We start from the raw sequence: 27,385 nt of genomic DNA on the forward strand, positions 1-27,385 counted from the left end.
AATTCTGGACCAAAGGTCAGGTTTGGTTTTATCAGAGCATAATATATATTTTTAGAATATTCTACTCTTATTTCTTTAGGAGAAAGGAAAATAAGAGCTTTTTGCTACCCTACCCCTTAATCCAGACAGATGGAGAATGCAGGAGAAAGTTATCACATGTAGACCACCACCACACCTTTACTGCAAAGATTACTGCAGAGCTAAAGCCAGGCAGATCTTACAAGGAAAAGTTGAAGGCAGCTGGCAATAAGGATGGCTTCAAACCTGCCTCATAAACAATCACTTTATAAATGAAGGTAATTTAACTGGTGTTATTTTTATTTTTTACCTTTTCCCAAGGTAAGTTTTCCACCTAGCTTTCTTATCTGGATTTTTCCAAAGATCTGTTTTCTATAACTGCTCAACACTGAGCCACCTGAGAATAATGTTGAACTGTTTAACTTCACTTTAGATCTGAAGTGAAGTTTCTGCATTCTTATCTGGGCTCAGCTGAAAGTGAAGCAGGAATGTAAGGGAGGAGGAAGTCCTCTGTATATGACTGGTGCTTTAACTGCACAGCCATCAACTCGTTTCTGTTTCATTTTTCAAGCTCACATGTTGGGTTGTTTCTTTACACTGGGCCTCCTTAAAAATCTTAATTAGATCCTTCTTTTTATTTTTGCATTTTAAAGGTAGACATTGAGGGCAGAGTTAAAGAACTAAAGAACTAACATCCTTCCTATAACATCAGAATCCTTGATATTTCTAACAGAAATAGACCAAAAGCAGGCTTTTGGTTTATTTTTCTAAGTATTTTAGATCATTTTTAAACCCACTGTTTGACCAGAACGGACCCGGTCAGTTACTATGAATGATTATTTACCGTCGGAGACCACCAGAGGGCAAAGACACAACAGTTTTAAGCTTTTTTTATTTTCTAAGTCCTAAAACTCAACTAAATCATTTTATGTTGACCAGATCAAGACGTCTGTCTGCTGCAGCTGCATGTTTTGCTCGACCAGTTCAGCTACTGATAAATGTAGTCTACATCTGTCCTGGACAATCCCACCGAGGACATTTTTGCTACATCTGTCCACACAGTCAACTTTTACTGTATCAATAAAATGGCTAAACCTTTAAGGTTTTCTAAACCTCCATAGAAACAGAAAACAATGTGAAATATATCTTCCATGCGGATTATAATATTCCCTTTAATACAGTTTTTCCACTAATCTTCTCCAAAGGGCACCATTTTAGTAAACCAACGGTATCTATAATTCTATCATTATTATTGATATTGTCATTTTCTGCTCCTTGATAAAATATTGAAGTTGTTTCATTGTTATTGTATAGTACGTTGCTACTTTTGACTGTACTGGGCCCATATTCTGTGCATAAAAGTCCCTGAGGTCCTCTGGCTGGGGGTAGTGTTATCTTTGTTGGGGATTAGGGTTGGCATTGTCTGGTCCAGCTGCATCTGGTAGATACCTGTTTCTGGGTAAAAGGTATTTTAGGACAGAAGTGAGCAACCTTCACACTCCTGAAAGCCAAACAAAATTTGCTTAGAACCACAAAGTTGCATGAAAGAAAATAAGTTATTTTTTTATGTGCACTCTATGAAATTTGTTTTAATTTGTTTTATTTTTAGCCAAACTTATTAAGAGCTACATGCAGCTCTGTTGCCACGGGTTGCAGATCCATGTGTTAGGATGATAGGTCCTGTAATTTCTGGTCTTCCAAAATAAGACGTCTGTAGCAAGCATATAAATAGTTTAAAAACATGATACTTCCAGACCCTTCAAAGTAACACACATATCAGAACTTTGGTGAGTTTCTGTTCCTACTGAGTGGACAGAATAAGTGGCTCAGGTGGGGGTTGAGTTTTCCTTTTTTGCCTTCAGGTCCCAAGCTGCCTCCCTGCCCTTCACATTCCCCAGTATCAGTCACGTGAGCAGAGTTTGGCCAGAACTAACAGAGCACGACAAGACATGCACACAGAACGTCCTTTCTTCTCTTTTCCAGCAGCCATCCAGGTTTAGGTATTTAATGAGATAACATTTCTTCACAGCCTCTGGGGTTTTTGGTCAGCATGCAACCAGCCTTCCTCTGTGTGCTTCCTTCAGGACTACCTGAACCGGCTAATCTTATAATAAACTAATACAATAAAAAAAGAGTATGTTAGGGGGTTGTTTCCTGGGTGCAAGCATGCAAAGAAAAGATTCAGTGATTAGGTTAACAATGACCAAACATACCTAAAGCTCGTCTACAAGTCAGTGGAACAGGAAATGATGCTCAGTTATGTTCAAACTACAGTTGAGTCAGTTCATGTTGTTCGGTTATTAGAATTAAGTATTTATTATCATTTGTGATGGACAGACAGGGTTAATCAGCAGAATCTATTAAATGATTATGTTAAAAATGTAAATTAAAATATGTATGTAATGTATGTTTGTTAATATAATATATTTTACCTATTGTACAGTTTGTTACAGTAAAATGAGCCCTAATCTGTCGTTACTGTAATCATGACCCTCCCTTCTGGTGGCGACGACACTGATATGAGTAACCTGATATGGAATTAAGAAACCTCTCCCATATTTACTGTGAAATGTTCATGAATTTTTTAGGTCTTTGTCTTTAGGTGTGTCACCATGTGTTTTTGAAACCATCCTGAAAGGCATGAGTAAAATTTCTCAAATATGCCAAAGTCTGCAAACCCATGGGCTAAACTATTATCATGGTAGAACATATTTGTGCTCCTCTAGGAGCAGCTCTGAGGGGAGCATGTGCTCTGGAATAACTCCATTCATTTTGCGCTCGCTCTTCTCACCTCTGCCTGTTAAACTGATCTTGTGGCTAATTGTTTGCAGTGCGTGTGCAGCTAAGTTGCCACCTTGACGTAACGCTGTCCTCGGGATCGAATGTTGAAGGTAGTCTTACGAATGCATGGGGTTGGAGCACACTCCCATCATTTCTGAAAAAGGTTCACTGACTCACGCAGAGGTCATTATCTGCCCTGAAGATGAATGATGTTACAAAAAGTCACAACTTTTAAAATAAAACAAGACAAGTCAGTAGCTAATAACAATCAGTTTTATTAGAAAAAACATAAACATCATATGAGTATGTAATGCATCAGGATAAATTCATTTTAAAGGAACAAATGGTGTCTCGCTGCTTCATTGCAAACTGTAAAGCAAAACACCATCATCTCTCCTCACCACAATGAGCTAGCAGTTGTGTTTAATACAGTTATTATCTGCGGTGTCTACTAAAAGGGAATGTCATTACTGTATTTACATCTCATAACTCTGTTCTTAACCCTGGTGGCAAATTCTTCTGTTTTTTTATTATAAAGTGGGTCTTTATAATGAAGATCAGTGGTGGGTTTAAGAACAACAATTTATTCCGTTGAAAACATAAAAAGCTACAGTTTTATAAAAGGAACTGTGATTTTACAGTGACAGTAACTTCTTTATCTCAACAAGACAGTGCACAAATACATTTGTAAAAATGTGCTCTTTGTATATGTTTCCTTCTCTGGCAGCTAAACAAACCAATTACCAAATCAAACACTTGTTTTCTTCAAGTTCCTTTTCCCAACTCAGTGTTCCTGTGGGATAAAGGTGCATTTTAAAGATTCATGTCTTTCTTTGTTTGACCTTCCTTCATACATAGTCCTTTCTCTCTAAAACTGGGCCTCCTGCAGACCGGGCAGAGTAGGCCATTCTTGAGCTGTTGTATCTGGTCTCCCGTGGTGGACAGGAGCAGCACAGAAGTCCTCCACCAAGAACCAGGAGCGCGGCTGCTGCCCAGCCGACATACAGTGCAGCACCCAGTTCTCTACGCTGAGCGTCGGTGAGTAACGGGTTGTAAAAGTCCCTGATTATGGTGTGGGCCGACCAGGAGACTGGGATGAGCTGCATGACACCAGAAACAATGAAAAAGATTCCAGATACGATCATCACCTTTGCCTTGGAGGCCTCGTCCTCAATGCAGTTGGTGCACTTGGCCCCGGCGATGGCCACGAGCAGGGCCAGGATAGCCAACAAGATGGAGATGACGGTGAGGGCGCGGGCTGCTTGGAGGTCCTGAGAGAGGGCCAGCATGGAGTCATAGACCTTACATTGCATCTGTCCTGTGCTCTGGACCACGCAGCTCATCCACAGGCCCTCCCAGATGATCTGAGCCGTCACGATGTTGCTGCCAATGAAGGCCGTCACCCTCCACATGGGCAGGGCACAGGCCAAGATGGCAATTATCCATCCCAGTATGCACAGGGAAATACCAATCAGCTCCAGTCCTATAGACATAATGGAAGGTCTTCTTCCTCTGCTGTTGGCTGTAAGTCACACCGGAGGAGAATATTACAGCCTGGCTGTGTGAAGAGTCAAGCAGACACCCAGCTGGCAACTAAGTTAATATCAGGTCTTGAATGTGCGAGTGTGTGATGATCTGTAACCTCAACTTGTAAAGTATCCTTTTTATACGACTGGGCAGGTGCAGGGGAGGAGTCTTTGATGGAGCTGACATCACTAAAAAGGGAGGAAGGACCTGGACACTCAAGACTTTCTGCTATCGGCTTACACGGCCAGCTCCACAAGGGACTTGACCACAAAGAGGCCTTTTACAGCTGAAAGGGCATGGAAGCTATGAAATCATCTACGAGGGCTTCAGACTTTCTGTATGACTGAATGCAAAATAATATATAAATATGATAAAGAAAAGAACAAATCATTTAGTGATATGTTTATTGGCTATACTGTTTATTTTATCAGTGAAATGTGCTCTAAATGGAATGGTAGCATTTGACAGCTGTGTGCAACATAAATGAAATCTATCATTGCAAGTTGTAATTTCAAATTGGTCACTGTTTTAGTTTTAACCTTCAGTAGCTGCCTTACTCTTCATTTGCTAAGGCTTGTTTCTGGGTCTGATGGAGCCTTTTTCAAGCCTATAAGGTTAATTTTTAAAAGCAGAATCTTGGAATACCATCAGACCCCATGCCTTTCAACATTTTGTGACATTACTATGACAAACTTCACTAGATGTTATTGAAAGTACATAATACTGACTAACACAATGAGAAAGCAATACATAATTTTAAAGCTGGAGGAAAATCCATCATCTGAAAATGGAAGGACAAGGAGAGCATCTATTAATCAGAGAAGCAGTGAAGACAGTCTGGAGGAGCTGCAGGGATCCGCAGCTCAGTTGGTAGAAATTAACACAAAACAATGTAGAGCCATGGATCCCAAACATCCAGTCTTTTCAAAAAAGGTGCAAGGAGAAAATAATTATTGAAAGAAAACCACGAGAAGCCTTATGTAAAGTTAGCCATAGTCATTTTCTGGGACCCAACAAACCTGTAGAAGAAGGTCATCTGGAGACCAGAATAAAACTTTTATACCCTTCATCCAAAACTTAATCTGTTGTAAACAATTTATACTGCATATCACCCTGAAAGCACCATCGCCACAGTGAAACATGGTGGTGGCAGCATCATGCTTTGGGAATGTTTTTCTTAAGCAGAGACAGGGAAGCTGGTCAGAGTTGATGGTAAACATATGGCTATCCTAGAAAAAACCCTGTTAGAAGCTGCAGAAGACTTGAGACTGGGGTAGAAAAACTAGGGCAAGACTTACAAATTGCTCTTCTCCACTGCTTCTCATTCCAGTCTGACTGAGCTTGTTTGTGCAAAATGTAATACTGCAAATACTTGCAGCTGTAATTGCAGTAAAAGTTGGTTTTATAAAGTACTGACCCAGGAGGGCTGAATACAAAAGATCACCTCAGTTTTCAGATTTTTTTATTTTAATTGTTGTTGCAATAGGGGCCTTTATTTTGAAAGTGAACTGACATGGGGTGAAGAGACAGGGGGAAGACAGCAAAGGTCAACGGGTCGGGACTCGAACCTGTGACAGGCTACGTTGAGGACTAAGGCCTCTGTATATGTGCTGCGTGTTCTACCCCTGTGCCACCATCACGCCCCAGTGTTCTGTTAGTTCATGGAGTATGAATACTTCTGTAAGGCACTTTGGGACAAATGTGCCTTTTCTCTTGCTCTCGGTGGAAGACACACGTATTTTCTCTCCCTCCTCCCTGATGATCCCTGCTTCTGCTTTTGTCTGTATTTTTCTCAGAGCCTCGCTTTGCGTATCCTCCAAACTTGTAAATTATGGATTTGGTCAGCTGGACTCTCAACGTAATTGGTCAAATTTTTTTTTCCTACAGGAAGACAGGGTAAAGGAGACCCTCTTGTCCAGGCGGGACGTTCTTCTCTGGATACACAATGGATTCTTGGCAGCAGTGGAAGATTGTGTGCCTGACTACGATGTCGGTCGCGGACGTAGAAAATGTGTACATATTTTGATTTTTGATAACAGGATTTCTGCTTTTTGGAGTTGGTGGTTACCTGGCTTATCGAGTGATTCGCAAAACGTGGGCGGCTGTTCAAAGCTTTCCAAAGCTGCCTGCGATGTTAGATGGAGTCTGTAGAGCGATCAACACTCAGACTGAAATGTTAAGAGAGCAGAATCACAAGCTGGACACGATTCTTGAACAGAATCGCAGCCTGGCAGCGGTTGGACTCAGAGGTTAAAGGATATAATCTTGGAGAAGTTGTATGCTCCAGATCTGCGGAAAGTACCAGAAATTTGGCTATTTGGATTCGCAATTGAGACATACCAGTAAAACTCTTAAGGTAGTTGGAAATTCACAACTGCCTGAACCACAACATTTATTGTTTTCTAAATCTGGCTCCCCAACGTGGCCTTGGCAACTTCTGCTAACTGGCTATCGACAAAATATTTCCTGGATGTTATATAAACACGACGCTCTTCCCCAGTACTCCCCTACCAGCTGTGTGCTGATAGGACTATGCGGCCGATTGATAAAACTTCCACCTCTCTTCTCAAGGGCAATGGTGCTTCTATCAGTGTTGACAGTCTAATTCTTGCAAACACACTCAGACTTATATACATTCACACCCTCCAGATTCCACCGTACCCTTGCTGAATGTTTACTTATGTGTGTGTTGCTTACCCCTGCTGAGGTTTTTTTTACTGTTTCAGACTCTATTCTGCTAAGAATAGAGTCTGAAATATGATTTTTTTCCCCCTCCTATCTTACTTTACTTAAATGTGTGATTTCATTACTTTTCATAGATTTTACCAGCAAAAACCAAACATTATTAGTAACTTGGACTTTAGCTGCTCTTACACCAATGACCCAGCTTTTTTAAGTAGATTACTTAGTTCAACTTCAGCACCAGTAAAATCAATATATTATTAGCACCTGAAAATGTGGATTAAAGCTGTTTTGTACCAGTGACTCAGCTTCACTAGTTAGAATTCAGTGGAATGATGAGACTTCTTAGCACAAGATGCTTTCCCCTACATAGAAGACTTATTGATGCGATTACCTCTTTAGAAAGATTGGTTTAGAACCAGCTCTTACCAGTAAAACCCAAAGGATTATTAATGTTATCTGTATCATTGTAATGATCAGAGATTTTTAGATTTCTCAGAAGGATTCATAGATATTTGGATTTCTTAGCATTTGATTTGTTTTTCTGTGTTCTTTGTGATTGTATTGTAACTGTATGTACAGCGCTTTTGAGTGTCTCGTTACTGAAAGGTGCTATATAAATAAACTTACCTTACCTTTTTAAAATTAAGAGACCTTAAATACCTGAATCTAACCGAAGCACAGACTCCTACAACTGATGTTAAAGTTAAAGGTGGAGTTATGTTTTTTTCCCGATAATAGTCTAGCATTTGATGAGTCTTAATCAATCCGTCTCTCTCCAGAAGAGTCTGGTCAGTCTCCAGAGGAATGCTGCCATCCCCCAGCATGACCTGGAGCAGCCAACCCCAACCTCCCTTCGCTGAATGAAAGGAAACAAAATGGCTGCATTGTTTCAGAGGCTGCTTGAGACTGTTGAGGAGCAACTATCACAAAGTCAACAGATGGATAAAAAGGTGGTATGACCAGAAACACAGACATGTCAGACTTTAGGTATGGGGTTGCAGACAGAAAATCTCTCTCCTTTGCACTAGCATTTCCTTTTGGGATTAATAAAGTATTTTTGAATTGAATTGAACTGATAGATAATATATTATTTAATAATTTTTCAATGCATTACACCCTTTTACTTCTAATTAAATAGTCCTCAGAGTTGCCCCTTGGATACATTAAGGCAATGTCCAAGTATCAAAAAGTTTATTTATTTATTTATTTATTATTATTATGTGTATATAACAGTCAAAATCCTCGTAAACATTTTTTAAATGAATTCTACATTTATTTTTGATTTAGGTTCAAACAGAAAATGTATTAAAGTCAGATTACATTGCTTTCACTTTGGCTTTAAATAAACTGCTGATGACAGAAAAAATATAGTTCAGACCAAAATGAAAAATTCAGCAGTGTTGGCCTTTGCTCATTGAGAAGATGTGTGATGTTTGTGTGACTTTTAACTTGGGATGATTTGTAGTACTGAAAGCCATTCGCGGTACGCATTATTTGACCACTGGTCAAAAAATGTACAAAGTTCAACAATGGATTCAGGTCTCTTTGATAATGAACAAATCACATTTAGATGACCACCTCCCAGTAATGTAATTTCAAACGCTACTAGCATCACAGTTAGATCCTGATATCCTGCTAAAAGCTCTGAACAAACTGAAGAAAGCACAGTTTGAAATCAGATCTAGGAGATTATTTATTGAAAAACTCCAGCTTCATTGGAACTAGGTCATTTACTTAAAAAACATATAGTTTTCACCATAAGCAACTAAAAGTAACAAGTTAAATGTTTTTGCCCTTTTTTCTTACAACGAAAATCTAATTAAAAACATGAAAGAAATCTGTGCAAAAACATTAGAAATCTTTAGGGTTATATTCTAAAAGGACTTTATTAAAAATGCAAAGACATTCAAGATGACTTCATTAAAAATACAATTTTCTTTTGGATGCAAAATGACAAACATTTACAACCATTCTAAACTACTTTAATAGTTATTATCAAAAACTTTATTCAAATAACTAATTCTACAGTATAGTGTGCAGTACAAAGTACACCTGCAACTTATGATAACATAAACTGTGTTTACTCAGACTCAGTGCTTCCAAAGTTACACACAAAAAAGTAAGAAAAAACCTATCATGTAGGGTTTTGACATGCGCTACATGCTTTTAAAAAGTTATTGTTCTTTTAGATTCTCTTTGTGGAGTCTTTAATGTGGTGGTAAAGGTTGTTACCATGTGAGAACGGAGCAGATGTTGCTTCAGACGTAGTCGCGCCTATCATAGCCACTCGGGATTGTCGATCTGGTTTGGGAGTACATCACCTTTGATGGAAATCCATATCTTTTCTCCGGGCTCTGAGGGCAGCTGGAGCAGAGGATGCCACCTCCAATAAGAAGAAAAGCCGCAGCTGCCCAACCCAGGTACAGAGCAGCACCGATCTCCCTCTTCTGGGCCTCTGGTATGACCGGACTATAGAACTCCATGATGATAGTATGAGCGGACCATGACACAGGTATAATCTGGGTGAGGCAAGCCAAAATAAAAGCCCCTCCAGAAGCAATCATCACCCGAGCTTTAGCTGCCTCTTCGTCCATGCAGTTGGTGCACTTTGCCCCCATGACCGACATCAGGAGTCCCACAATTCCCAATACAATGGAGATGACAGTTAGGGCACGGGCGGCCTGAAGGTCTGCACTCAGAGCCAACATGGAGTCGTGGATTTTACACTGCATCTGGCCAGTGCTCTGCACCACACAGTTCATCCAGATACCCTCCCAGGTCGTCTGGGCTGTCACAATGTTCACCCCAATGAATGCTGACACTCTCCACATGGGCAATGCACAGGAAACGATCGCAGAGATCCATCCCAGGAGAGCCAGAGTCACTCCTAGTATCTCTAATCCCAATGAAGGCATGTCTGAAGCATGTGTCACACAGTTTCCCTACAAAATCCGTATCCAGAGATGGATTTAGTGAGCATTTGGAAGGCTGAATGCCCATATAACCAGCACAGTTTTTGGGGAATTGGAGGTGGAGCCTGTCGGTTATTGGTCAGACAAGAATTCAAATTCTCTCCCGTCTCTTTGGTTTGAACTGTCGAAAGCTCGGCCTTGGAATGTAAACATCTTCAGCTTAATCATTCAACACCCACAGCGCCGGTAGCTCTCCCACCTGTTTGGGTGAGGGGGAGTAAACAGATGGCCGGCATCTCTCAGGTGTGGGGTGGTTAAAGCATAACTGAGAGAGTAAAGAGCAGTGGATGAATGATTGAAAGTGGACAGCAACATATAAGCCTCTGCTGCTGCTGATTCATTTCAGCTGTGTGTGATAGATGCTAGGAAATTAGAAGCACTTGCAACCATCCACAATTTAGCATTTCGTTTCCCAGCAAGCAAATAAAACATTTCATGTTTCAATCTTCATTCAGTATAGATCATAACTGCTTCATTGGTTACCCTGGGAAGGTAATACTCAGTACCACATGTTGGGACTGTAAAGCAAACAGGACAAAACTCTGGTAAACAGTCTGTAAAAATGAAACACTGGTGAAGTGTTTGAAACTTAAGAAATACATTATAAAATGCAAAACATAAACCAGCCCCATACCAACGTATATCTGGAGGTTTCCAAGGACAAGTCTCGCAAACAGAGAACGAGCCAATGTGGTGGAAACTGATGAAACTCTGTGTGCACATAGTTGGGGGATGGTCTTATCACTTCCCCCACTGCAGGTGAACTTTATGAGTGTGCTACTTTCAAAAATGCTCCATAAAGTTCAGTGTCATTTTTTTGTGCTAGTTTTATGGCATTTTAATGACATATGTGAGAAAGATTTGAAGTGTTAGGAAATTCTTCTTGGTTTGTCAGTATAATCAGTATAATAATAAGCATAACTTTATTGCTGTCCCCGAAGGGAACCTTTTCTCATAGCCAGGGAAAAAATAAAATAAAATAAAAAACAATCAGACTAAAATGGACAAAGTAATCACACCCAATTGCTTTTTAGATTTATCTGAATACAATTGTTTTTCCATCAGTTGGTCCTTGATTTGGGCTGCCTGAATCTCTTTAAGATGGTAGTAGCTAAAATTTGCCATGAAGTGGATGATAAGAGGAGTGGAGAATGTCTTTTGCCTTTTGCGTGACTGTTTAAAGAAGCAGCTGTCCATTTAGTACCAATAATTTTGCTGACCACTTTTACAATTTGTTTCATCCTGTTTTTGTCTCCTACTGATAGATTGCTAAACCAGGTGATCAAAGCAAATGTAAGGACAAATTCTACATCATAGAAGTGTAGAAAACATTCGTCAACTTTTTACACAAACCAAATTGATAATTTGTTGTTGGTCCTTGATTTAGGCTGTGTGTGAGCAGTTCAAATACAAGACAATTGGGTTAAATGGTCTTCCATAATTGCCTTTAGGTATGAGTGTGTGTGTGAATGGTTATTTGTGCTGTGTGTCACTGCTTTGCCCTGTGACATACTAGAAACCTGTACAGAGTGTGCCAAATGACCACTTGAGGTAGCAACCAGTATTTCCTCTCCCAGCACAGCACACAGATCAGCAGGTATAGACAATGGATGGATATTTTAAAACTATTATCTGCATGCCTGTCAGGCAGCGGCTTGCAGAGTAACTACCAAGCCGATATCATGATCTATTAAGTAGTTTAATTAACTTTTTCTTAAAAGATCGGGAGTATGTATTTGAGTATGTTTATAAAGTCTGTTTATGAGATTAATACCAGGTGGATTGCTACCTCAAGTTCGTGGTTCAGTCAGTGGAGGCATTTAAGTATCTCGGGGTGTTGTTCATGAGAGATGGTCGGATAGAGAGGGACATGGATTGCTGGATTGGGGGCTTTTCTTTCATAATGTGAGTGCTGCTTTGGACTGCCTTGGCGAAGAAATCCAAAACTTAAAGCTCTCAATTCATCCATCAGTTTGCTTTCCCAACCCTCACCTGTGGTTGTGAGATATGGGTCATGAATGATCTCAGTCACAAGCAACTGAAATACGCTTCCTTTGTATTGCTGCTGATCTCAGCCTTGGAGATAAAATGAGGAACACAGTTTTCTGGGGGAACTCAAAGTAGATTTGCTGCTCTTCTGTATTAAAAGGAATCAATTGAGGTGGATCCGGATGTCTTCTGGACATTTTCAATAAATACTCTGATATTATAATACCATGGTATTTTACTCTAAGATTTACCACAATAATTTTACACATGGACCCATTGTGGATCAGAAGAACAGCACTAGGCTGGTTCAAATCTTATTTGTGATCTTTAAATTTTAGGGTTAATTGTGGAGTACCACAGGGTTCAGTGCTTGGGCCAATTATCTTTACTATATATATGCTTTCAATTGGTAAAATTATCAGGCAGCATGAAATACATTTTCACTGTTATGCTGATGATACTCAGCTTTATTTATCCATAAATCCTAATGAGCCCAACCAAATTTTAATGTCTTTAAGACATTAAAACTTGGATGACTTTACATTTTCTGCTTTAAAAAAACCAAAATGTTTTAGTCAATCAATTAACATGGCATTAAATTGACCTTTGGTAATGAAGTAAAAAACCTTGGTGTTATTTTGGACCAGGACATGTCATTTAAATCCCATATTAAAAAGGTTTCTAGGATTTCCTTCTTTCACCTCCGGAACATTGACAAAATTAGAAATATCCTGTCCAGTAGTGATGCTGAAAAACTAGTCCATGTATTTGTTACTTCAAGACTGGACTATTGTAATTTGTTACTATCAGGATGTCCACAAAATGCAGTTAAAAGCCTTCAGCTGATCCAAAATGCTGCAGCAAGAGTTCTGATGAAAATTAAAAAGAGAGATCATATTTCTCCTATTTTAGCTTCCCTTCATTGGCTCCCTGTTAAATCCAGAATAGAATTTAAAATTCTCCTCCTCACATATAAAGCCCTTAATGATCTAACTCCATCATGCATCAGAGATCTGATTGGTCCATATGTTCCTAACAGAGCACTTCGTTCTCAGACTGCAGGTTTACTGGTGGTTCCTAGAGTCTCTAGAAGTAGAATGGGAGGCAGATCCTTCAGTTATCAGCTCCTCTCCTGTGGAACCAGCTCCCGGCTTTAGTCCGTGAGGCAGACACCCTGTCTACTTTTAAGGTTAGGCTTAAAACTTTCCTTTTTGATGAACCTAACCTTATAGTTAGCATAGCTTGCATTATCCTGAGCTATCTCTGATGTTATGCGGCAATAGGCTTCAGCCACTTCCAGTAAGCCAAATGCTGTTGCCTTTCTTATGAAATGAAGCTGCTGCTTCTGTTTTGCAAGAATGTCTCAAGAAATGTTTTTTTCCAGTACCAGCTGTTATTTTTGTGTTCACATTTCTAAACGTTGAAGCCCCTTTAGATTTAGATGTAGTTTTTAGCCCTGTTGCATGCCACCTGAAGTAGGTTGTGGTAAACAGTCTGAAACAACTGATCAATAGAGCCTTTGTGACTCAGTTCGGACTCAGTCGGACTCAGTTACAGTGCAAATTACCCCCCCCCCCCCCCCCCCCCCCCCCCCCCCCCCCAAACAGATTGAGACTTTTATCTCTTACTCAGTTTCATGTTGCAAATGGAGGACAGGTCACAATGGACAGAAAGCATAAGACACTCTTCAGAAACAAGTCCCCCATTGTTTTTTACCTGCACTTACACTGAAATGAAACACCCCATTTGGCGTGCACAAGAACTGCTCTTATTGGTCAGACGCTGCTGACCAACACACCTGGCATGTGTCAGAGTTTCTGCATACCGAAGAAATTTGTACCATAACAGACCCATAGTTTTGAAGTAAATATAAATGTTTTTTAAACTTTGCTTGTTTATTTTGATGCTTTTTAAAAGTCAGAATTAAACTGCACAAACACTTTATAGGAACATTTTACCATTATTAAGAACAAAATCTACATGCTACATTTTTGGGGTTCAAAAAGAAGAAAGATGTACAAGACATTTTTCAACCACATGTTTCATTTTTCGATTATCCACAAACATTTTAACACTTTCAGTCATGACAGATGTTTAAACATAGTCCCTCCTGGTGTATCCATTGACTGAAATGTTTTTGACTGCTGAGTAGTCAACCCTGGAAGGTGCAGGACCACTGCCGCTTGGAGCTGTTGCTACTTTAGAAGGGCAGGAGCAACAAAGGAGGGCTCCCCCTAGAATTAACAAGCAAGAGGCAGCCCAGCCAAAGTATAGAGCATTCCCAAATTCCCGCTTCCCCGTCTCCTCCAGCAGTGGATCATAGAAGCCCAGTACAATAGCGTGGGCCGTCCAGGACACGGCCACCAGCAGCAGCAGTCCGGCTACGATGAAAGTCACTCCAGCAGCCACCACAAGGCGGGGTTTGCTTCTCACATTCCTGCTGCAATTGGTGCACTTGGCACCAGCCACTGACAGACCAATGCCCACAATGCACAGCACCATGGAAACAATGACCAAGGCTCGAGCCGCCTGCAGATCCACCGGAAGCCCCAGCATGGATTCATGCACCCTACAATGCATCTGGCCAGTGCTCTGCACCGAACAGTTCATCCACAAGCCCTCCCAGATCACTTGAGAGATGACAATGTTCTGCCCGATGAAAGCTGCCACCCTCCACATAGGCAGGCCGCAGGCCACCATCACTCCAAGCCAGCCCGCCACAGCCAGGATCATCCCAAGAATCTCCAAGCCTGCAGAGTACATCGTGGGAGCTGGAGACGAAGATGAACTTGAACTAAAATCTTTTGCAGGGGGACAGAAGACCTTCTGTGTCCACAGACTCTCTCAAGATGAAGGCGATATCAGATCTCTGGGGTTGAAAGTCCTGCGTAAGACTTTCAGTGAGGAAGAAAGAGAGGGAGAAACAGATTCCTTCTACAGCTTAGCTGACTGAAGGTGGAGTCAGCTTAAGGTGGCATCATGTTTACATTTAATCTATGGTACCAGCCCTATAAGATTCAAAAGACTGCAAAACCACCCCAATACTTGTTTGTTCTGGATACTGTCGTTAAGAATTTTATATTTTAGAAAGCTTTTGAATAAGCAACTGAAGAAGAATTTTTAAAGATGGTGTTGCCGTAAATCAAAAATAGGTTTCAATGAAAAATATTGGACATATTTTTTTTTAGTAAAATTGCTAAATTTGTGGTATGTCTTTAAGCTTTTAGCTGTTGCAGACAGTATTTATTGGATGTCTACCATATATGACAACCTTGAAGAAAAAAGCTGAATAAGACTTTCCTGCATGAAAAAACACAATGAATGGTGGGTCTTGTTTTTAGATGGTCATCCATACAATCCTCTCTGAGAAGGAAAGAAAAAACCTGACAGTAAAAACAAAAACGGGCCTTTGTCTTGCATTTTTCTTAGTTTTTGGCAAGTATACATCTAAAACAATTTAACAACATAAATCAAATAAAACAAGAAGTCACAGTGAGTAATCAGGGTTTTGAAGATAATTTTTGTGGACTTCATCAAGTGCATTTTATGAAATTGATTAGACAAGAACAAAAAAACATTCACTGGAAAAGGTGCAGTTAAAAGTTATATGCACTGCTGGAAGAGTCTGTTGAAGTTGCTCTCATCTTTATCTAAGTCATTTCCCTTTTTATTGTTTTCTGCTAAATAGATCAAAGAAACTTTGAACCTGTGGAAATATCTCCTAAATCATCCCTTTACATTGTAGATAACAGACTCTCTGAGGTTGCCTAACAAGTGAGGAGCTTTCTGTCATTAAAGACTCTCCACTAATTAACAAAGGTCAGCTGGGCTCAGTGGTCAGGTCAGGTGGAGCATCTTTGCTTTCATTGTGTTTTACCCTGATACAAACAGACACACACACACACACACACACACTTGTCTTACTACATGTTGTGAGGACCTCGCACTGACTCTCATTGACTTATATTGATTTTCATTCATTTTCAAACCTTTCAATGGCCTAACCCTGACCCTAATCATTACCAGTATATACCTAACCCTAAGCCTAACCTTAACTCAAATCGCACCTTAGTCCTAAACCTAATCTCTGGCAAAATAGCAAGTGAGGACCATGAAAACGGTCCTCATTTTGATGGTGAAATTACAAAATGGTCCTCATTCAGCCGCAAAAACAGGAGCCCACACACACACACACAACACACGAACACACACACAAAACTTAATTCTGTTGTCCGACTTTAAAAGCAATAATTATGAAGGAAACTAACAGCATTTATTATCTGAGTTTCAAACAAAGCTCTCAGCAGTAACTCAGTCGCTGTGAGAACTGTTAATGCATGGTTTCACAGGCAGGGGGTGCCAGACTTTCTGTATCACTAATGTTGATTGTCCACATTATCAAAGCAGCATTTGTCTGGAGTTGCCCTTCCCAGAGAGAGATTCCAGACATGGGAGCACCTAAAAAAAACAAAAGCCATAACAGAAATTAAGTGGCTGTTTGTATTATTATGCTGTTGTCATACACTTTTTACACACACCAGTTAAACTACCATGTTTAACTGGTACCAACCAAGAATTGTAAAGTTTTCCATGTTTAATGGGATATCTATCCTGTATCATTTAAATTAAAACAAATCTATTAAGTTGGTCCAAAAAAAATGAGCGACAAGCCAATAACCTGCTTGCAGAAGCATGCACATCTTGGATCGTGTTTTACTTCTATTCCAGCATTTAAACTTTGTTAGTTCACACTTGCCAGCAATTATAAACCTGATTAACCATAAATACTTAACTCTACTAAAAGGATTTTCCTGACATTTGCTCATATGCATCCTTGCACTTAAGCCATAGCTTGTAGAGAGGTTATAAATGAACCTCTCTGCAACTTTTGATCCCATCGTCAGTCAGAAAAAATCCTAAACATGTTACACATGACATAGTACAGTACAGAATCATCTATACTTGGATAAAATATCAGACAACAATGCAGTGAGCCTAATAGTAACAGTGAAGCAGTTACATGAACTTCTGGTTATTTTGTACAAGTCACAACAATCTCTTTTTTTCCTTGGAAGCAATATGGTTGATAGACAGAATTATTTTCTATTCACACTATAGCGTAACAGTCTGTACCAGGAATGTTCAGCTTAGGGAGTAACCGCTTCCAACATGTTATAACCTGATGTTTCTAAGAATGTCCTTTAGAACTACATCGAACTACACTACAGGAGGCGTAAATGTGAAGAAAGCAACACCAGATTTAAAGGTTTCAAAACCCAAAACTATGTTTTGTGTAGTCAGAAATTCGTGTGGAGTAATTCAGTCCAGGTTCAATATATATATATATATATTACTGTTTTCATACTTGTCTCAATCTAAGATTGAAAGAACATAGATTTCCTACATCTAAGAGTTTTAAAGAATCTCATTTCAGAGTTACAGTTTAAACTTTGAATGACCAAATTCACTTCAGAGTCTTTAAAAAAAAGAATTACCTTCTACTTCTACTGCTCTGATTCAGAAACTTGATTCGGATACCAATTTCCCCATCATTAGCCAGCTGTGGTGTATAGCCATGTTTTCTAAAACTGCTTAGATTGTGTTTTGATTAAGTCCTTGAGTGATTAGAGTTTAATTTGCACGATAAACAACCTTTGATCTTTGGTTTTGCAACATTACCACTTCACTTACTTTTTCGAATAGTTCCTCTTTATTGTGCATTTCAAAATAAGTTTCTGCTGCTCTGATTTGAGATCAGATACCAGCGGCTTAGTTGTGGTTTATCAACAGTTGCAACAGGTGCAGCAAACATGTCTGGACTGCTTCCTGGCAACAACTGTGCAGCTACAGGTGAAACACCTTGATATACACTTGTCATGGGAGTGGGAACCAGTCTGACCACTTTGAAATGAAGGAACGGCAGGTTGTGCTTTTTTTCCACAGGAAATTTGTTTGGCTCATTAAGGCCCGAGGCAGTCCGTAAAAACAAGCACGAATACCATCAGGTGTTGTTTCAGGTGTAAGCAGGTTTACTGCGAAGGCGGGAATTTTCATGTTTATTCCATCTACTCAGCCTTCTTTGTTTATTTCTATTGCTGTTTAACATGTCATGTCAATTAAATGTTGTAAATAAATGTAAATATTATCAAAATATATAAAGCTTGATCAACAACATAAAGCACAACCTTTTAATTGAACTGAACTGAACAGTTTCACAGGCCTAATTCAAAATATGGGTCATTTCCCCTCTGAAACGACCCATATTCATGTTTTAATTTCTTAGTCTTTTATCTTTTAAAATAAAATAAAATCAGCTGTGTACCAAATAGCATACTCTAAAAGAAACAGTGTTTCCCTGGGATCTACAACAGAATAACATGTAAAATCCTTAAATATACAGATAATAAAAAAAATAAAATAGATAAAACAAACAAAAACTACATAACACTTATACACATTAAATGTAATAAAGTGTGTGATCCAAACAGCAGTCCATTGAGCTTCTTAGCTCCCTTCGCTATATCTGTGGGACCCTCCTCTCATGATCAACAGGTTTGCTGATCTGACATTTTATGTAGAAACTAAGAAAATAAATGCTTATGTCATACCTCAACATAACAATAAGGATTACACTAATTTCCAGATTATAAATAGCCAACTGAAACTATGGCTCTTCCTGGGCAATGGCCCAAGGGCACTCTGACACATCACATAGGCCACCAAACACACTTCCCTCTTCGGATCATTCTAATTATTCAGTGTTTGGTGTTAATGTTACTGAGAACCGTTTAATTTCACTCCAGTGCGTTCAATTTAGCTTCCAAATGAGGTGACAAAAAGTTCAATTGATGATCAGACAGCTGTAAGAACACAAGAAAGTGCCTGACTCCTGTTCTCTGTGGACTGCAGTACTAACTGTAGATACTACTGTTTTCTACCAAAATATGCAAAACTGGAAAATTAAATCACCAATTTATTTATATTCTCTACCCTATTCAGCACCAAACCTGTATCACTTTTCCCATACTTTTTACAGCCATGCATAAAGCCTGAACCAGACTGAGTAAAGGGCTTGGCTGACTGACTGCCTGCAGCAGCCATTAGACTCCAAGGTCTGGGCTTGCTTTGGCTTACCTGCTGACACTTGTCGCTTCTCCTCCCTCTGGCATTTTCTCACAGCATAAGAAGACAAACCTCTGAGCGGTTGCTGCAGAAATACGTAATATTGCATTTTGCAAAGTATGACTTTTCTTCCATAGTTCATTAGCCTGGCATGTAAGCAGAATTACCTAAGCCGTGTGAACTTTTATAATATTTTGGCTTCAGTCAGACTTTTTTTAAATTTAGGTTAATTTCAGTTGCTGATTGTGTTTAAGTCTTTGCAGAGATGATACCCTCCTTATAGAACATATACATCAGACTGATCTCCTCCTGAAAGCATCTGTCTTCAGCATCTTAATTGTAGAAATTCCTCCGTGCCTTCTTGTGCACAGAACCCAATCTCCATGGCCCGGCTCAGGTCCCCTCAGTGATCCTACCTTGCAGCATAAAATAGAGGTATTATGGTGGTAAGGTTAGCTCTGGCCCTTAAACACTGCCTCCATTCTAAATGAATGGAGGCAGTGTTACCTCCCTTGGGCCCCCATCACTGGTCCCTTTTTTTTTTTGCTGCAGTAGAAAATCTACACAGATTGTGCTCGCCATTTTTCAGACTTCTTCCACCAGTTGTCATCCCACTGTAGTAGAAAAACTATTGATTATTCAAGCAGGAATCTGGACCGCAGAGCAGACATTCCCTCCTAAGAGAAGCTGTTCCTCGTTGCTCCAGCCGTTCATCCTTAAACGTCTGACATCACAAGGTCAGCAGTTTTTTCTTTTCTTGCATGTTCTTATCTGGGTTACCAGAATATAGGCCTGAAGTAAAACACTCTACATTTAGGTGTTTAATTCTGATGAAAACATTGGTTTATTATATTAGTATGGTAAGTGTGTAAATTAGCATGCTTCAGTTGTATTCACTACTGGTTTGAATATGTGCTTTATGGCTTTCTTTATAGTTGAAAGGTCTGCATCCGTCTCTTTACAGTCCACCAAAGGAGCATTTTTACTGTAGAAGAAGAGCTCTTTTCTGCATTTGGGTTCATGAAGGTAACAGACAGTGGAAGCAGCCAGTTTGGATTTTTATAATCTTATCAAATCCTGTGTAATTCTTTGTGAATTAAATTTTAAAACCTGGAAAAGTTAACATGACATTTAAAAATTGTTTGAACCACTAAAAAAAGGAACAATAACACAATAATACGAGAGTAAGAAAGGTTAGATGTGTGCACTGAAGGTTGTGATTGCTTCATCAGAAAATTTAAACAAGTTCAAGGGTTATTTTAACCTTTGCAAGTCCCTAAAGCTACATCATTTAAACTTGAGGATTGGGCATCTCAGTTTTATTTACGATCACTGTTCAAAGCCTGCAACCCAGAGTATTTAACAAAATAAACTTCCTGTTCTGTAGATGAAAAGAGACTCAGAGTCTAAGGTTAAGAAACATCTGAAGAAGTTTTTTTTCTATTAAGAAAATTCAATGCTAAAATATCAGAAATTAAACAAAAGAAAAGAAAATACATCTTGTTCTCTAAATGTTATACCAATGCTGCAGAAATAACATTAAGGAACTTGTGATACCTGGATTTACTTTAAAGGAAAACAAAAGTGAAATTTTTGAGAAACATTTCATTATGACATTTCAAACCTGAAGGATTTTCTCACACTGTTTCAGAAAATCATTCAGTAAAAAATGAGCACCTGATAATTAGGTGTGGCTGTTTTTTCCTTAATATTTCATTGTGCCATAGCAGCCAAATATATGAGTCACATTGTTGTATTTCCACTTGCTTTTATAACCTGATAAGGACAAAAACCTAACATGATGAGACATGCCTGAGGGTGGGGAGTGGGGCCGAGAGTAGAACCAACGTCATAGATCTACATGACACAGGTTCAGCATGTGACATGCCCCTCCTGGGCTAAGTGTGTATAAAAGAGTCGATCCGATCCGGCACAAACATTTACTCTTCAAGATCTCTCAAGTGAGACTCGCAAAAAGACAAAGCTTTGGGACCACAGTGAGATACCTTCTGAGACATGGTGTCTGCAGGATTACAAATCTTGGGCATTGCCCTTGCCCTGATTGGCTGGATTGGAGCTATCATTACCTGCGCTCTCCCCCAATGGAAGGTGACAGCGTTCGTTGGCAACAACATCGTCACGGCTCAGACCACATGGCAGGGAATCTGGATGGAGTGTGTGGTCCAGAGCACAGGCCAGATGCAGTGCAAGGTTTATGACTCCATGCTGGCTCTTGACAGTGATCTCCAAGCAGCCCGCGCCCTCACCATCATCTCCATTCTCATTGGCATTCTTGCCCTCCTTATAGCCATCGCAGGGGGCAAGTGCACCAACTGCGTGGAGGATGAGAGCTCCAAAGCCAAGATCTGCATTGCAGCCGGCGCCATTTTCATCATTGCTGGTGTTCTGTGCCTTGTGCCTGTTTCCTGGACAGCAAACACCGTCGTAAGGGACTTTTACAACCCAATGATGGTCAGTTCAATGAAAAGGGAGCTGGGAGCATCACTTTTTATCGGTTGGGGTGCCTCTGCCCTCCTCATCCTGGGTGGTGGACTTCTCTGTGCAAACTGCCCTCCCAAAGATAACTACCCTGCCAAGTACACAGCTCCTCGTTCATCTGCTCCAAAGGACTACGTCTGAGAGGGTTGAGAGACTGAGAAGAGACTCTATGATTCATTTCTGAAACCACTTTAAACTATTGTTTTTCACAGTGATTGAGTTGTTTTCAGGATTTAGTCTGATGCTTTCATGCTGAGCTCCGGCTCTTTGTTTCATCATGAGAACAAGACGGTGACCACGCCTGAATAACTGTAACTGCAGCGCCGAATGTTTGAGAAGCAAGGAAGAAAATGACGACATATGTTCAGGAACAACTTTTCTTGTTTTACTTTCATATATAGTATTGTTATTTTTTTTAAATGCATTTCATTTGTTTTTATTAATTTCATGCATTTGTTCTTGTTCAAATATTTCATTTTAATGTCCCTGTTATAAAGAAATCTGTCTTAAGTTGTAAATAAAGATATTTTCCATTAATACTCAGATTAAATATTCAGTTTGATTTTTTTGTACTTCTGAGGCACTGGGTGGGTGTGGTTCACCAGGAAGAGTGGATTTTTTGCAGCTGGGAAGTTGTGGGTTTCACTCCAGGCTTCTGCCTTATGCAAATGTTCCCTTAGGCAAGGCACTCAACTCCAGGTTGCCTTCCAAAGCTGCGTTTCAGTGTAAACTACAGCTAGGTGAATGTTATCAGGCTGTAAGAATGCCTTGAGTGTGAAATATGATAAGTTCAGTCCATTTTAGAAAAAGATTTTTTCCACATGACATACTATCTATCTATCTATCTATCTATCTATATAAACTTTCTATGCTCTCATTTACTCTCCAAATATTGACTCTCCAAATAAGATGCTGAAGACAGAATGTGAGGAACATTAAGGGATACAGCGGGTTGCAAATTTTGGTGTAAGCAGAAAAGGACATATATTATACAGTCATATTTAATAAATTAGAATCTGGGTTCCAATGAGGTTCGTTTGTCAGATTAAAAGTACCATTGAAAATAATAACCTTTAAACACATATTAAACATACTTTTCATTAAGTCCACATTTCTGTATTAAAGTACATTTTGTTTTTTGTTGGTCTGGTGTAATATTTTAATCCTGAATGTCATTTTTTCTTTAGCTGTATTCAGAAAACCATCATAATTAACAGAAATAAAAAAACATCAGTAATGAATCTGTTTCACTTAGTGATTTGAAATACTGAATTAAAAGAACTTTTCAGTAATATTCTAATTTATTTAAGATAACTATACTTACCATTGGGCAAGATATGCTTTCTCACATATTCATCCTCGGTTTTACAGTAAATGATGAATATGAGTATTTTTTGCCAAAAAGCTCCCAATAGAGTTGAGCAAAACCCATGAATTTGCGTTGGTGATGGTAGGACAGATGTTTTGAATATCCCACAAACAACTGGTTGGCTTGTCTGTAAAGCCCAATGGTTGTAATAAAGATCAAGTATGTTAATTTTTACTATTCTCCAACAGGTCTAATCCAGTTCTCAAATTCTTTAATTATTACCTTAATGTGGAAATGGGCAAGTCTAGAGTGGCCTAGAAAAATAGGCGAATGTGCCATGTCATGAAAACCATACACAAAAACAGAAAGTTATTGATTATTAAACAGTTTACTGTGGTCTGATGGAACTAAAATCGAAACATTTAATGACCATACTTATGTTTGGAGGTAAAAGGGGAAAACGTGCAAGCCTGAGAACACCATGCCAGCTGTACGAAGATGGCAGCATCATGCGTGGATGTTTGTGCTGCACAAGGACCTGGTGCAATTCACACAATAGATGGCATCATGACGACAGAACATTATGCTGAATTATCAAAGCAACATTTTAAGACTTCAGTCAGAAGGTTAAAGTCAAAGGCTGCGTTAAAATGTGTCTTCTAAACTGACAACAACCCGTAGCATTTTGCCAGATTTGTAACAAATTGTCTTATAGCCGGCAAAGTCAGTGTGTTGGAGTTGCCATCACAAAGCTCTCCTATTTGATTTTCACAGTACTGGAGAAAATTTGTGGGCTGAGCTGAGAAGGTGTGTGAGCACGGCAGTCCACAAACCTGACTCAGGTCCACCAGTTATGTCACAGTGGAAGGATCAGTGTCTGAGGAGCTAACCAGAGGAAAGAAGCATTGCTAACAGCAGGGCAGGCAGGCAACAGGATTAGAGCACTTCATTAAACATAACTCCCCGTATTCATGGTTACTGTTCTTTGCACACAGCAACTATACCAACTTACCTTAAGTTGAAGTGTGTAGTGCTTGGTAGTAATAATCTGTGCCAGTTGGCAGGTTTCGACAGCAATAAAAAAATATTGTGACAGTTTTAAGCTGTTTTAGGCACTTTATTCAAAGTCCAAGGACATTTATAACCTTAAAATATGAACGTTTTCAAGGTATAAACACCTTGCAGAACCTACTATCATAAACCATGAGTTTTTTTTTTTGTTTTTTTTTTTACAGAATAAAGAAAACAAATTCTAAAAATCCTAACAATAATTATATTTGCTTTCTAAATATGTTTGCCTTAACTGTGGTGAATTGTTTTCTGTCTAAGCAGCTGTGCAACACTGTCCCCCACTGTAAGGGCGAAGAAAAGTAATTTCTCTCATACAAATGCTCTTTCTATTTAACATGGCTTATTTTCTGTTCATTTATCGACTGTTTCTCTTAATAAGGTTCATTTTTAGCATTCCATAAAAAAATTGTGTAAGAGGTTTATTTTAAGTAACCTAATCAATCTTGTAGAGATTAATGCATAAAGAAGCAGTAACAACAGCAACACTTCAGCTCAAGAGAATATGTGTGAAAAGCTGTTATGTTTTCCTGTTTGTTTCCATCCATAAATTTTAGTAACTGGTCAGATTTTGGCGCTTGCCTTACTTTAGTGCTTGCATTTTGAAGGAACTTCCTCTATGGCCAGTGTGATAAAACTACATTGTCTAAATGTGTCAGTAAAATTAACAAGAAGTCCTATTTTTATGAGGCTTAATCAAACGGTATTAATTAATCCTTAAATTGTATTTTTCTTACAAGAAACATGTTTGAAATTGTGGCATTTTTTTGACTCAGGTTTTTAATTTTGATCAAAACATCGGTTCATTAACATGGTGAGTCTGTAAATAGGCAGGTTTCAGTTGATTTACTCACTGCTGGTTTTAATATGTACTTGATGGCTTTCTTTGTGGTTGGAAAAAGCTATTTTTGTATTTATAGTGAATAATTAGATCCCCCACAGGTCTGCATCCTTCTGTTTACAGTCATCCAAAGGAGCAATTATACTGTGGATAAAGACATTTTGTGCTTTTTTCTTAATGTTTTTTTACCATTGCACTGGACTGGGCATTCGTGAGTGAATATCTCAGTTTAATTTTTGAAGCTCTGTTCAAACCCTGCAGCCATGAGAATTTCACAGAGCACATCCTGTTCTGTAGATAAGAAGAGACTCAGAGTTGGAGGTTAAGAAACATCTGAAGAAGTTTTTTTCTCTTAAAAAAAACTAAGCTAAAATGTAAAAAATTAAACAAAACACAGAAGACATCTTGAAGAAAAATAAAACGAAAATGAAGCTTTTATGACGTTTCAAGCCTGAAGGATTTTCAGAAAACCCATGATCAAAATGAGGAAAAATGAGCACCTGATAATTAGGTGTGGCTGTTTTTTCCTTAATATTTCATTGTGCCATAGCAGCCAAATATAGGAGTCACATTGTTGTATTTCCACTTGCTTTTATTACCTGATCAGGACAAAAACCTAACATGATGAGACATGCCTGAGGGTGGGGAGTGGGGCCGAGAGTAGAACCAACGTCATAGATCTACATGACACAGGTTCAGCATGTGACATGCCCCTCCTGGGCTAAGTGTGTATAAAAGAGTCGATCCGATCCAGCACAAACATTTACTCTTCAAGATCTCTCAAGTGAGACTCGCAAAAAGACAAAGCTTTGGGACCACAGTGAGATACCTTCTGAGACATGGTGTCTGCAGGATTACAAATCTTGGGCATTGCCCTTGCCCTGATTGGCTGGATTGGAGCCATCATTACCTGCGCTCTCCCCCAATGGAAGGTGACAGCGTTCGTCGGCAACAACATCGTCACGGCTCAGACCACATGGCAGGGAATCTGGATGGAGTGTGTGGTCCAGAGCACAGGCCAGATGCAGTGCAAGGTTTATGACTCCATGCTGGCTCTTGACAGTGATCTCCAAGCAGCCCGCGCCCTCACCATCATCTCCATTCTCATTGGCATTCTTGCCCTCCTTATAGCCATCGCAGGGGGCAAGTGCACCAACTGCGTGGAGGATGAGAGCTCCAAAGCCAAGATCTGCATTGCAGCCGGCGCCATTTTCATCATTGCTGGTGTTCTGTGCCTTGTGCCTGTTTCCTGGACAGCAAACACCGTCGTAAGGGACTTTTACAACCCAATGATGGTCAGTTCAATGAAAAGGGAGCTGGGAGCATCACTTTTTATCGGTTGGGGTGCCTCTGCCCTCCTCATCCTGGGTGGTGGACTTCTCTGTGCAAACTGCCCTCCCAAAGATAACTACCCTGCCAAGTACACAGCTCCTCGTTCATCTGCTCCAAAGGACTACGTCTGAGAGGGTTGAGAGACTGAGAAGAGACTATGATTCATTTCTGAAACCACTTTAAACTATTGTTTTTCACAGTGATTGAGTTGTTTTCAGGATTTAGTCTGATGCTTTCATGCTGAGCTCCGGCTCTTTGTTTCATCATGAAAACAAGACGGTGACCACGCCTGAATAACTGTAACTGCAGTGCAGAATGTTTGAGAAGCAAGGAAGAAAATGACGACATATGTTCAGGAACAACTTTTCTTGTTTTACTTTCATATATAGTATTGTTATTTTTTTAAAATGCATTTCATTTGTTTTTATTAATTTCATGCATTTGTTCTTGTTCAAATATTTCATTTTAATGTCCCTGTTATAAAGAAATCTGTCTTAAGTTGTAAATAAAGATATTTTCCATTAATACTCAGATTAAATATTCAGTTTGATTTTTTTGTACTTCTGAGGCACTGGGTGGGTGTGGTTCACCAGGAAGAGTGGATTTTTTGCAGCTGGGAAGTTGTGGGTTTCACTCCAGGCTTCTGCCTTATGCAAATGTTCCCTTAGGCAAGGCACTCAACTCCAGGTTGCCTTCCAAAGCTGCGTTTCAGTGTAAACTACAGCTAGGTGAATGTTATCAGGCTGTAAGAATGCCTTGAGTGTGAAATATGATAAGTTCAGTCCATTTTAGAAAAAGATTTTTTCCACATGACATACTATCTATCTATCTATCTATCTATCTATCTATCTATCTATCTATCTATCTATCTATCTATCTATCTATCTATCTATCTATCTATCTATCTATCTATCTATCTATCTATCTATCTATCTATCTATCTATCTATCTATCTATCTATCTATCTATCTATCTATCTATCTATCTATCTATCTATCTATCTATCTATCTATATAAACTTTCTATGCTCTCATTTACTCTCCAAATATTGACTCTCCAAATAAGATGCTGAAGACAGAATGTGAGGAACATTAAGGGATACAGCGGGTTGCAAATTTTGGTGTAAGCAGAAAAGGACATATATTATACAGTCATATTTAATAAATTAGAATCTGGGTTCCAATGAGGTTCGTTTGTCAGATTAAAAGTACCATTGAAAATAATAACCTTTAAACACATATT

The 27,385-nt window shown here is 39.3% G+C and overlaps 4 protein-coding genes across 4 annotated transcripts in view; 2 read left to right on the top strand and 2 right to left on the bottom strand.

Annotated features, from left to right (window-relative positions):
* Window positions 1-3,054: 3,054 nt before the first annotated feature.
* LOC124883599 (claudin-3-like) lies at window positions 3,055-10,665 on the bottom strand. Its single transcript, XM_047390767.1, has 3 exons — window positions 10,618-10,665; window positions 9,428-10,501; window positions 3,055-4,282 (listed from the first exon to the last, which is right to left on the bottom strand). Exons 2-3 carry the CDS (start codon window positions 9,924-9,926, stop codon window positions 3,648-3,650), a joined length of 1,134 nt encoding a protein of 377 aa, XP_047246723.1. The 5' UTR covers window positions 9,927-10,501; window positions 10,618-10,665; the 3' UTR covers window positions 3,055-3,647.
* Window positions 10,666-13,867: 3,202 nt separating this feature from the next.
* On the bottom strand, window positions 13,868-15,079 carry LOC124884288 (claudin-4-like). The gene has a single exon (XM_047392122.1). The coding sequence runs from the start codon at window positions 14,733-14,735 to the stop codon at window positions 14,067-14,069; it is 669 nt and encodes a 222-aa protein (XP_047248078.1). The 5' UTR covers window positions 14,736-15,079; the 3' UTR covers window positions 13,868-14,066.
* A 4,625-nt stretch (window positions 15,080-19,704) lies between these two features.
* Window positions 19,705-27,385, top strand: part of cldnj (claudin j) — a 42,826-nt gene continuing 35,145 nt past the window's right edge. Inside the window, exon 1 of the mRNA XM_047390731.1 lies at window positions 19,705-19,831. The gene's annotated coding sequence lies outside the window, so the exon portion shown is untranslated. The remainder of the gene's footprint in view (window positions 19,832-27,385) is intronic.
* Window positions 21,031-26,676, top strand: LOC124883577 (claudin-4-like). Its single transcript, XM_047390732.1, has 2 exons — window positions 21,031-21,609; window positions 25,664-26,676. Exons 1-2 carry the CDS (start codon window positions 21,111-21,113, stop codon window positions 26,272-26,274), a joined length of 1,110 nt encoding a protein of 369 aa, XP_047246688.1. The 5' UTR covers window positions 21,031-21,110; the 3' UTR covers window positions 26,275-26,676.

This window comes from Girardinichthys multiradiatus, chromosome 18, assembly GCF_021462225.1.
Source record: "Girardinichthys multiradiatus isolate DD_20200921_A chromosome 18, DD_fGirMul_XY1, whole genome shotgun sequence".
In the NCBI taxonomy this organism is placed as follows: Eukaryota; Metazoa; Chordata; class Actinopteri; order Cyprinodontiformes; family Goodeidae; genus Girardinichthys; species Girardinichthys multiradiatus.